The 11,975-nt window shown below is 49.8% G+C and overlaps 1 protein-coding gene across 1 annotated transcript; it reads left to right on the top strand.

Moving 5' to 3' along the window:
- Positions 1-527: 527 nt before the first annotated feature.
- Positions 528-10,672, top strand: ECRG4 (ECRG4 augurin precursor). The gene is made up of 4 exons (XM_036920949.2): positions 528-1,026; positions 5,443-5,490; positions 7,332-7,489; positions 10,313-10,672. The coding sequence occupies exons 1-4, from the start codon at positions 948-950 to the stop codon at positions 10,469-10,471; spliced, it is 444 nt and encodes a 147-aa protein (XP_036776844.1). The 5' UTR covers positions 528-947; the 3' UTR covers positions 10,472-10,672.
- The last annotated feature ends 1,303 nt before the right edge of the window (positions 10,673-11,975 follow it).

Here is an 11,975-nt window from a genome sequence, read left to right as displayed (position 1 = left end):
CATCTCCCTGTTCCAGCTCAAGGTCAGCGTCCTCGTTCCCACTGCCCGCTGGAGACCCCGCCGCCTTGCAGGAAGGGCCGATGACACGGTGAGGTGGAGAGCACCCACCACTGGAAGAGGGGGGAACACAAGAAACCGGACGAGGAAGGGAGGCAGCAGCCGAGGCCAGACCAGACCTTCGGCGGGAAGGGCCCCTAATGGGAGGTAATCACACAGGGGCCGCTCTGTGGAGGGCGCCCAGGGGGATCAGGTAGGGGCCTGCCCAAGGGCAGCTGGGACAAATCGCTCCGGTGTCGCTCCCCATGGCACCCCGCCCTTCGGCGTCCTCTGCACGCGAGCAGGTCGGACCTGGGGGGCCCGGTGCGCTCCCCTCCGGCCTCACGTCCGGGCCGTGCAGGGGCTCGCAGCTGCCAGAGCGCAGGGGGGCGCGCTGCCTTGCCCGCACCTCCAGAGCGCGGCCCTCCTGGTTTCCATAGGCTTTCCTAGCGGCGTGGTTTGGAGAGGGCCGTTTTCCTGGGCCGACAGCAGCTCCGAGCCCGCACTGTGGCGTCTCTGAGCCTTCCACAGTATCCCCGAGCACAGCGCTGCCAGAGGAATCCAATGAAGTCATTCCCAAGGCCCCTCTGCCCCCGCAGCGAGCGCGGCGGCGCGGCCGGTCGGTCTCCCACCCCGTCCCCTGGCCCGCAGCCCTCGTCCCCGGATGTCCGCAGCCCTCCCCGAGCCGCCCTGCTGCGGTCCTCGGGGCCCTGGCGCCGCGCCGGGAGCGGGGTTGGGGGCTGGCGGGGCCGCTGGGCCCTGCCCGTTGGCTTGGCGCCCGCCGGGCAAGCAGGCAGGTCCCGCCCCGCAGGTTCGCAGAGAGCGTCCGCCGCCTGCGCCCCTCTCCGAGCCCAGTCCTCCCGCGAGCCGCGAGCGGAGCACACGTGTCCCTCTTGCCGTCCCGCGCCACCATGGCCGCCTCCTCCGCGCGGCCCGCCGTCCTGGCCATGACCGCGCTGGCGCTGCTCCTGACGCTGTGCCTGCGCCCAGGTAAGCTGGCGACGCCGGGGCGCCGCGGAGGCAGATCAGTGACGGGGTGGGCCTAGGGACCCATCCTGCACCCGGGCGAGGGGTGATAGGGGTCTTGGTTTTTGCGCTTGCAGGAAGGGGAGTGGCGCGCTTGGGCAGCGGACAGAGTACCAGGGCCAAGGGCAGGGTCTCAGATGTGCGTGGAAACCTTGAAAAAGAATGAGGACCAAAAGTCTGAAGGAGGGACAAGAGGAGTTTGGAGCCTAATGTCAGGGGCAAAGGGGTTTGGGGAGCTTTGAGCGGGGCCTGCCCTCCAGGCCTGAGGGAGCCCAAGGCATCATCGCCGAGATTCCCTCCCAGTCGCTCCCCAAGTGGGGCAAGTTCCAGGTCTGCAGAGCTGCCAGCAGGCTCACAGCCCAGATGGGGGCACTGCTCTTAAGGAGAAATCCTTACCCTTCTCTGCTGCATGGGCCTCAGTGAAGCCGCTGAAAGTTACAGGTTCGTTCCCAGTAAAGCATCTACATTCACACACACACACCCAAAATGAAGCAGTTCGGTGGGTGTGCAGACATCAGAACCCTGCGAGTCCACAGACCCCAGCTTAAGAAGGGCCATCTGAATATAGTACGTTTTGTCCTGACCATATTGCCTGTCTATTGAGTCGCCAGCGGCTCATGTGTGCAGGAGCACCGTGAAGGCTCAGGCTCAGCTTGGACAGGCAGGTATCGTGATCCCTGGCCAACTGTAAAGGCGACTGGGGTTGGGAGGTGTGCAGTGACTTGGCCGAGCCCCTGAAGCCGGCGCTTTTCCCACTACAAAGCTGCTTGGCGCCGTCTAATGGAAATGAGGCTCCCTTGATTGCTCAGCTTCTGTACTGTGCCTCCTCAAGTCAGGTGTGGAAACCCAGGCTCCCGATGGAGGGCAGGGAGCGGGCAGGCAGCAGGAGCCCTGAGGCCAGAGCCCTGGGTTTGGGGGAACAGCAGGGGACCAGTTCCAGTGTGTGTGTGTGTGGGGGGAATCACCGCTGTTCTAAACCACCACCACAAGGGAGGCTTATCAATACTTGCTGTTATGTGATTTCTCTACCTCTCTGCTTTGTTCCTCCCATTTTAAGAAGCATGTCTGAGTGAAGTGAGTGAGCCTTGGCTATAAGCCATTCCTTTTCAGGTTGTATTTTATATTGTTCATACCAAGAACATAGTGAAAGTCATTTAAAATATCGTCATTGAGCTGGAATGTGAACATAAGATACCAAATGAAAATCACCATATCTATGAAAAGCATACAGGTGACTTTGTATGACACCTGATAACATTTAATGGAGAAAATGATCATTGCCCCTTCTTGATCAATTTATTAGTAGTTGTTAGCTCCTTCAAAGGAGGCATCCTGCAATTCTCAATGTGTTGGGGAACCTAACAGCAGGTAACTTGATTTGATAAATTCAGGAGTGCCTATTATCACAGCCTAGGAATAGTGACAGGTGATGTTGGGCTAAAAAATATTACAGGAAAAAAATCACAGCTATTCATTTGTTCTTTATTCCTTTCTCCAAACTAATTTAGTGTGGCATCCAATTATATGTATTAATATTTATAGTTCACTGTGTAGTAATTGGCAGAGGCAACATTAATGATTCATAATTTAGGACTTATCCCTGCTTTGCACTTGGATAGCTGAGATTTGGTGAGGTTTTCATTTCTGGAGCAGCAGTGACACACATTTGCTGCAATAAATTGCAGCCTCCTGGCAAATGCCTAAGCCCAGTGTCTAATTCAGCATCAGGCCACATTTACTCCTTCACTGTAAGTGCTTTCACAGAAGGCACACAGTTGGAGGTACAGTTCTGTATGTGTGACCCTGTGGGTTGTTAGAGATCAGCAAACATTAAGATATTACTGAATGCTGATATTGGTACCGAGGAATGTAGCTGCCTGCTTCAACAAACGTTTTCATAGATTTCTTCTTCGACTTAGTGTTGGAAGGGAAGCACAGCCTTCAAGAGTGGCACCAGCCCATCTAATTAAACAGTCCCTCTAAGGGAGTCTCGCAAGCACACCTCCCTGCCGATTTATGCTCAGATGCCTCCAGCAACTCTTGATGGGGAACCTATCGGGGTGACTTATTTCATCTTTGGATGGCTGTCCAGGTATTGGGAACCTACTTCCTACTCTCTTCAATGGCCCAGTGGACCCTTAGAGCCATGGTTCTCCTCCCAGAAGTTCCATTTCTCTAGGTTAAACATGGAAATGCCTCTAAGTTTTTCTCATGTAATATGTGTTTGGGGCCTTCCCTCCCTGGACCCTTTCCTTGACCACAGCTCCAGCCCATCTGTGACCTGCAACAGGATGTCCTGAACTGAGCCAAACAACAGAGGTAGTGATGGAACAGAGATGAGACAATTATGTTCTTTTCTCAATTTGCTATCCTTTTATTAACATGGCCTAAAATTGCAATTGCTTTTTCAATAACCATGTCACTGTAGACTGCCGTGAGCATAGACAGTGATAGCCACTGAACTCTGACAGCTGTGCTTCTGTCTCAGGGCCCCCCACCCTCCTGCACAGTAGATACCCAGACTCCTAGGGAAGTGTTAGGACACCAGGACTTGCTTCCCAGGACTAAAGCACCTCTTGTGATATTTAAGAGAGACCTACCAACTCCCTGACAAAACTGTTTTTCACATACAGCATCAGGCCATCATTAGAAAGCTGGTTTGTCCCTGTTAGTACAGTTGGTCACCTCATTTTGCTGTGTGCTTCAAATTATGCAAGTTTACAGGGGTGTTTTTGGCAATCATTTGCTGAATCACTTTTGGAATCATTTCTCAAATCATACTCCACTGTGGTAGTAAACATATATTTTTAAGTGCACATATACTAAATATCTCTAACCAGATCATTTGAAGGTTCGGTAAATTTTTAACAGAGTCTATACATTTTTCATGACAGTTCATAGTAATGCTTTACTAAGTAGTGTGATGGATTTTTAGTTTTAATCCCTGTGCCAGTTTTGGAGGGTATTGGTAATACATGTATGATGCAACAACAACAAAAGTCCCTGGTCTCTCAAGAGTCTTCCCACGTCAGGCTCCCTGGCTGGCACCCCTACTCTACCTGTAGGTAGGTAGCACCCACATACAATACTGATGGGGGCTGATAGGTGAAGTAGCTGTTTAGGGACCATGGGTGTGCTGAGTGACTTGGGCCCAGAGGCATGTGAATTCCAGTTTTGTAAACACTGGGCACACTAACAAAATGCACGCAAGTAAAGTGCAGCTGTGGGCAGCCAGTTTGTGACCTTTGGCTAAAAATGTGTTTGCTTTTTCCCAACTGCATAGTAAATTCTTTAAGCAGCGATTCTTAATCTTATTTGGGTCCTGGACACTGTTAAGTCTGCCAAAGGCTATGGCTCCTGTTCCCAGAAAACTGTACCTTGGCAGATGCAAGCACAGGCCTTGGGACCTGCCCGTGGATGCGGGGGCCCTGTGCTAAGGACCTGCCCCCTGCCCTCAGTGAGAGTCTCCATCCTGGGGCCAGACCAGCTCCTTACACCTGAACATGCTCTGCTCACTACTTAGGAGGTGGGCTTTTCCCCAGGAGCTTTGGCTACCGCCTCACGGGACAAGACTTATACCCCATGTAGCACTTGGGGATTGGAGGCATCTGAAATCATCAGCCCAGCTCACCAGGTGGAGGTGGGTGTTCTATTCAGCAGACACGCTATTTTCTATTAAAATGATTGGGCTGATTAGAAACACTTTTAGAACTGAATAAAAATAACACAAATGATGCCTGATTACAAGATGATCAGGCTAGCTAGAACTGGGCTGAATCTTTAAAGAGGTAAGGGGGGTTCCTCGGCTTGTGACAGCCTGACTCTAATTTCTGCCTGCTCCAGCTTCACCTGCTGCCTCCTCTGTGTCCCCTTTTCCTCCTACAGGGGCACCACTTACTAGATTTAGAGGCCACCTTAAATCCAGTATGAGATAATCTCTTGGTCCTTAGCTAGTATGTCTGTAAATACCCTATTTCCAAATAAGTTCACATTCCACGGTTCTGGGTGGACATAAATTTTGGGGGGACATTATTCAGTCCACTGAGCTATGAAAGGTGACAGTCTGCAGGAAGGTATATATGACAAATGGCTGGCTCTCAGGATAAGCATAAGAAGGGCAGAAAGAACAATGTCAGTTTTCCTAGGGCCTAGTTCACATCCCAACTCCCTTGGCCAGCCATGGGCACTGTCACCAGGGTAAGCCATGCGAAGCCTGAATTGTCCTTCCTGGAGGACAGGGAATGCAAGAAGCATTAAATACTGTGATCCTGCCAAGCTGCCAAATCCAGATGGGGAATGCGTTGATTTTTCCAGCTCTGATTTCTGCATTTTAAAAAGTGAAGTGCAACTCTGAAAGGATTTCTATTTTCATTCCTTTAGGTGGTGTAAGTGGAAATAAACTCAAGCTGATGCTTCAAAAACGGGAAGGTAAATACACCCCAAGTGGATAAGGGTTGCATTCTTAAGTTGATTGAAATAAAATGGCAATGCTGAATTTGCTCACTGGAGTCTCGTATTTGGAAAATCAGAAGTGTTTACTCCTTAAAAGGCTAGCAGGTCTGAAGGGCTTATTCTGTAGGTATGTGGTGTGCTTTTTTATTAGGTAAATATTATTGCTGGTAAATGTTTGAAGGTTGTTTTTCTGAGAACTGTCAGTGTGGACTCAAAAATAAAACAAACAGCATAAAAAGTTAATTTCAGAACCACAATGCCCTTTAGAGCACATGTCTGAATTTAGAGCACGTAAGACAGTTGGCAGGGTGCATGCAGAAAAGTACTGTTGTGGTACTCTATATCCAATTAGCTTGGGGGCAGGGTAAGGCAGGAAAAAACGTTTTGTTACTAACACCTGCTGTGAGAAGTACCCCTCAGATAAATGTGGTAGACAGCAAAAATGTTCTTAAGAAACAGAACAGTCTGGGAGCCCCACACTAGGAGCTCTGGGCCTGCTGTAATCAGTCAGACCAGCCGTTCCAGCTGTGCGCTCTGGGAATGCCACTCTCCTTTGCACGTTCATCTTCACCTATAATATGAAGAAGTTATCCATTCCTCAGATATTAGGAAGTGTGACTGCATTTCTGATGTGAACACTTATTCTTCATCCCCTTAGTTAATGGGAAGGCTAGCAAGTTGACGTCTGCTCCCTGACGCGGGTGCCCAGCACTTACTCCCATGCTTCTCAGTGAAGCCCCCAGGTGTCTGCCCAGGTGCTGACCACACAAGGCCCCTCCCGGGGCCGGGGACTCCTGGAGGGCTCTCAGCATCCTTCCTAGCACCTCCACTGCTCGCAAGGCCCTGGTCCACCCTGACAGATGGCCCTGCTCTGTGAGCCGCAGTGGGAAGCTCTTGCAGGCCCGCCAACGGGGGGGCCGGAGAGCAAACCATTGAGATAATCCCAACTCCTGGGGTACAACTCAGCTTTTATTCAAGTTGAGACACGTACTGAGCACTAACTGTGTACAAGAGTATAACAGGTCCCGAGGGAAATAGACAAACAAGAGGTGAGAAAACAAATCCTCTATCTAGGTACCAATGAATACACAGGGCCCTTTACTCCCATATCCTGTGCACCCTTCATGACCACGCTAAGATGGGGACTGCCCTTCCAGCGTGCCAGATGAGGGGACAGATGCAAAGCCAGACAGCAGGGGCCAGCTTGGGGCACGGCTGCTCTCCTGAGCACATCCTGCAGCAACCCTGCCCTTCCAGCAGCTGGGACCATGATGGAAAGGCAATAGCGGGCATGGTAAAGCAAGGGGCAGGAACTTCCCAGTCTCAGCCGGCTCATCCGTGGTCCATGAGGCTCAGAGATGGTGGCCCAAGGTGGCACCAGGGTCCTAGCAAGCTGCTGTGAGAAGCTCTATCACTAGGCTGACCTGGGTCCTGGGCTCGGCCTCACCCTCCTGTGCTTTTCCTTCCTAGTTTCCTGAGCAGGCACAGTGTCCTTGTTTGCATATACAGCAAACCGTTGTTTTCTGAATGCAGAGCTCAAGGGGTAGGCACGGTGAGTGGCTGCAGGGGTGAGCTGCCCTTCGTGTGATGCCTGGGCCCTACAGACTGAAGGCTCGCCTGGGTCCCTTTCACAGCCGTGCCCCAGGAGAACTGACTCACAGGCAGCAGGGAGGCTGGTGATGTGGGGCTGCCTGTCATCACATGCCATGTCAGAACGGAGCAGAAGCCAGACCATGTATATGTGGTGGGACTGGGGAGCAGATGAACATTAGAGAACCTCCCCCGCCCCCAGTAAGAAAAGAAATCACTCATTTCAGCACCTGCTCCAGCTGAGACCAGCGTGGCTGCTGAGGAGAGCAAAGCCAAGGAATTCCTCGGCGGCCTGAGGCGCCAGAAGCGGCAGCTGTGGGACCGGAGCCGGCCAGAGGTCCAGCAGTGGTACCAACAGTTCCTCTACATGGGCTTTGACGAGGCGGTGGGTGTTCTCGCCTGCCGGAGGCCTGGCTTCCTGCACGGTGGGGTGGGGACGGGGCTCGGCTTGTGGAAATGACGGAGAAAATCAGGCTTCCCTTTCACTCCAAAGGCTTAGGCCCATCGTATGCCAAGTGCTCTCCAGGCGTTAGACTCTATTCCCATCTGTATAAGGACTCAGCTCGAATTTCCCGTCACACTACCCCCAAATGGGAGTCTCTCCCAGCACGGCTGGGAAGAATTCCAGACATCCCCCTCCAGAATGGCTGTGACTTAGATTCATAGAGAATCTCATTTTCCTAGGAGTCTTTTTATCTGTAGAGTTTGCCTGAATGTCCTTAAAATAACTCACAACCTCCCAAACATATTTTCAGCCTTACCTCAAAAAATGTCAGGAACAGCAAGATCAATGCTAGACCTGTGAGGACAATGGACAGAGATGAGCACTGACGTTAGAGAGGTGGGGCTTCACAGATGTTTCTTGGAAAACATGTCAATGCGTTTGAGGGAGAAGATGGTTTCATTCATGTGTCCAGGTAGGTGGGTGGTAGTTTTGCGGCACAGGAGTAAGTCGGTTGGTCATGGGGTAGACACAGCCTGCCAGCCATCCAGGCGGCAGGTGAGGGGCCGCATCTCCTGCTGGGGCAGGTGAGCCTGTGATTCACACTGTGAATAGAGGGTGTATATAAAATGTGGCAAGAGGTGAAGAAAACTCTTCAGAAACATTTTTAATGGCTGCAGAGAATAACCATGTAGCTGGATCATAACACTCCTCCCCTTCCCACCCACTGGACATATGGGTTGTTCCCTATTTTTTTGCTACTCATATATAATTTTTTTGTGTGCAAATTGCTAAACACATATAGGCAAGCTCTGTGCCAGGCATGATTGTGAGTACACATATAAATTAACATTCATAACAAACCAAAAGGCAGGTACTGTTATTTGCATTTTTGTGTACAGTTTGTCCTCTATTTAGTATTAATGTGCTCAGTGGAGTTACTAGGGCAAAGGGAGACTCACATAGAAGGGCCCGTAAGCCTGTTGTGCGTTCCCTTAAGTAATGTGTGAAATCACCAATTTTCTAGCATCTTCAGCAGCATCTGGTCTTTTGACAATATACTTCTTTGATAGATGGAAATGCTGTGTTCTCTCTTACTATTTTGCATTTCTTTGATTTACCAATATCTGCAGTTTATTAAAATGAGAGTTTAACATGGAGAAATGACCAAAATAATGATTGGTAACAAAACCAGAATAAAGATGAGGAGCAAATAAGATTATATGCATAGAAAAGTCCAGAAGGAAATATATCAAGCACCACTTGTGGTTGCCTTTGGCAATGGAATGATGATCCCCCTTTTCCTTTGCCCTGCTCCCACAAATAGATTTCTAAATACAAGTCTGTATTAGTTCTGTATTCACAAAACATTAAAAAAATTTATTGAAAAATACACTTTAAGCAAAACCTCAAACAAGATCATAAAATGAGAAAAACTAAGGAACCACATTATTTCACTATAGGAAAAACTGCAGTGTTGTGAGAAAAGCAAGTGTTTTCCTGGTCAAGGTGGAGGCTGAGGGGATGCTTAGAAGAGGCCAGAGCCACCAGGCTAAGCAAACGGCACGAATCATCTCTCCAGCCCGGCACAGTCTGGTCCATTGCTCATCCAAAGTGGGTGGGTGGCCACACAGAACACATCACAGAGTTCTCAGATATTAATGTTCATTGGCAGTCAATATACAGTAAAAGCAGATGACAGACGCAACCACTAGAAAATTCGATCTGGGGATGTGGCATAGTGCCTGAGAATCTGCACTTCACAGCGTACCTTGAAATTTGGATGCAGGGGTCCACTGGTCACACTTCCAGAAAAGCTGGACCCAAAGCCCCAACTTCTGGACATGCTTCGTCCTCCTGGGGCTGTCTCTCTGCTCCCCGCCTTTTTGCCCTTACACAAAATCTCACCCAGTCCTGAGCATTGACACATCTAAGTCCCAATCTAAATCCATCTTGCATGTTCACCAGCAACGACAAAAAATTCTCTCCTTTAAAAAATGGGTTAACAGCCAAGACCAGCTGCCCAGACTATAAACAGGAATGTCATTCTGCACTTCCCACTCCTCTTGAGCTCTCCTTCCCTTACTTGTGTTAACTACACCTGTCTACTGGGGTGTCTCTCAGGGACTGCAGGCTTCTTCAAGGCAGGCAATCTGGCACTCGTTGTGAGTGGCCCTCCAGTGCCCAGCCCATGGCCTGATGTGCGGTGCTCTCTTAAACGGTATCTGTGGAATTAGTAAATGCACTGTGCACGCTCTCTCCACCACCATGGGTCTGATCACAAGTACCCAAAATACCTGCCCTGTGGCTCAAATGTGCCAGTGCAGTGGCTGGTATAATGCAGCCAATATTTGTCAAGCACCTCTCTGGGTGCAGGAGTGGGCCTGGTTGGGCACCGGTGGGGAGACAGATCTGCCTCAATAGGACATGCACCACACCTGGGCACAGGCTGTGCCTGTATTTGGTAGGTGTCTGAGAAGAAAGAGAGAAATGTTTAAGTCTGGGTTTTATTTAAAACTTATATAACAGAAGTTTTTAAGGGTAAGGGTGTGCATTCCTTTTGGGAAAATAGCTTGGATCCGTACTCTGCGGCTGACCGTATGGGCCTCTGAGCACGGAACACTAAAACGGGTTGAAAGTTCAGGCTCTTCATCATGGAAAAACAACCCCCAGCCCGACTTGGCTCCAGAGAGATGCCAGGGCAAAGGTGTGGTCTAGGGGGAGTGTGTGTCCCTAAGTCCATTCTCTATCGTTCTCTTTCTCCAGAAATTTGAAGATGATGTCACCTACTGGCTAAACAGAGATCGGAATGGACACGACTACTACGATTCCTACCAACGGCACTATGACGAGGATGCTGCGATCGGCCCGCGGAGCCCCTACAGCTTTAGGCACGGGGCCAGCGTCAACTACGACGACTACTAGCCGGCACCAGGCGTGGCCTCTCCACCGCGCCTGCGCTGCTTGGTCTTTGGCGTGCTTCCTTTCATTAGGTACTTCCTACCCGCTTCCTGTGACCAGAAAGGAGGAATTAAAGCTAAGAATATAAATGCCTTCTGATGTGTTGTGCAAGTACCTAACAACGCATTTCATTTAAAATTAGAAATAAAAGCATTTTGTTAAAAAGTCTCAGAATTCATTTGAATAAAAATTAAGCTAACGACCATTTCCTTTCCCTGCGTTCTCTGCAGCTGGAGCGTCATTGGGTCATTGGAGAGGCACCACCCCGTTGTCTCCCCAGTGCTGTCCTTCCAGAGCCCGCACGGCCGCAGGGCAGGCCATGGACTGAGCAGGCGTCTTCAGTCTGTCACAACCCAGTCCACACTCAGAGCAAGACATAAAACCAGCAGGAAGTTTTGGTTGAGAACTATTTAAACCTATAGAACTCGGTTTGGAGTATTCTAACCATTTGACGGGTGTTGGAGGGCTTTTTCTGGTTCCAGGCCTTCAGCTAGAGCTGAACCTGTTTACTATTCTCATTCAGGAAATGAAGGGTCATAGAAGAAAACCCAGACTGGTTGATTTCAGAGCCTTACTTATCTTAAAAAATTAAAAGAATGAACTCAGGAAAGATGCAAGGATACACTTCACATTATATAAACCACCTGAGGGAAAGACAGGGAGAGTTGCTGGGGAAGGAGTGGGTGGGGGGAAAGGGTGGGAAGGAGATGTGGCAGGGAGCCGTCGGGCCAGGAGGGGTCTGCTCACACCCATGCACACCTACAGCTGGTTGGGGATGAGCAGTGCGGGGAGGTTTCACTCAGAATGGCTCTCATACTTTTGTGGGTCACAGACCCCTCTCAGGGAAGTTTTTTTCTCAGAAAAATGATACACAATTTTGCACAGTCTTTGAAACATCTATTCAGAAACCATAGGTAATAACAAACCCTGGGCTTAGTAACAAAATTTGGCTTTAGGAGAGGTGTTTATGGACAATCACAACATCTGCATATAAAGGTCATTCTTTTTCTTGGGAATCCTTACAACTTTTTAAATCTGTGATAAAACATACATAAAATCTGTTTGAACTATTTTTAGGTGTACAGTTCAGTGGCATTAAGGACATTTGCATTTTTGTGCAGCTCTCACCACCATCCACCCCAGAACCTGTTCATCTTTCTAAACTGAGACTGTCCCCATTAAACAACAAACCCCCGGTCCTCTCCCTGGCCCCTGGCAACCACCAGCCTACTCTGCGTGCTTGAATTCGATGACTCTGCGCGCCTCGTACAAGTGGAATCATACAGTGCTTGTCTTTCTGTGACTGGCTTATTCACTTAGCATCATGCCCTCAAGGTCCATCCATACTGTAGCCCAGACAAGAGTTTCTTCCCCTTCTAAGGCTGAAAAATACTCCATTGCATTTTATACCCCATTTTACTTACCCATTCACCTGTCCATGGGCAGCTGGGTGGCCTCCACCTTCCGT

This window comes from Manis pentadactyla, chromosome 2 (assembly GCF_030020395.1).
Source record: "Manis pentadactyla isolate mManPen7 chromosome 2, mManPen7.hap1, whole genome shotgun sequence".
In the NCBI taxonomy this organism is placed as follows: Eukaryota; Metazoa; Chordata; class Mammalia; order Pholidota; family Manidae; genus Manis; species Manis pentadactyla.
The sequence above is the reverse complement of the archived record's forward strand: the minus strand, read 5'-3'. Positions and strand labels throughout refer to the sequence as shown.

Excerpts from the sequence above, each read along its gene's own strand:
- ECRG4 (XM_036920949.2), top strand. The coding sequence starts at position 948 with ATGGCCGCCTCCTCCGCGCGGCCCGCCGTCCTGGCCATGACCGCGCTG. Across the intron at positions 5,491-7,331 it reads GATGCTTCAAAAACGGGAAG|CACCTGCTCCAGCTGAGACC; the intron begins GTAAATACACCC and ends CACTCATTTCAG. Across the intron at positions 7,490-10,312 it reads ACATGGGCTTTGACGAGGCG|AAATTTGAAGATGATGTCAC; the intron begins GTGGGTGTTCTC and ends CTCTTTCTCCAG.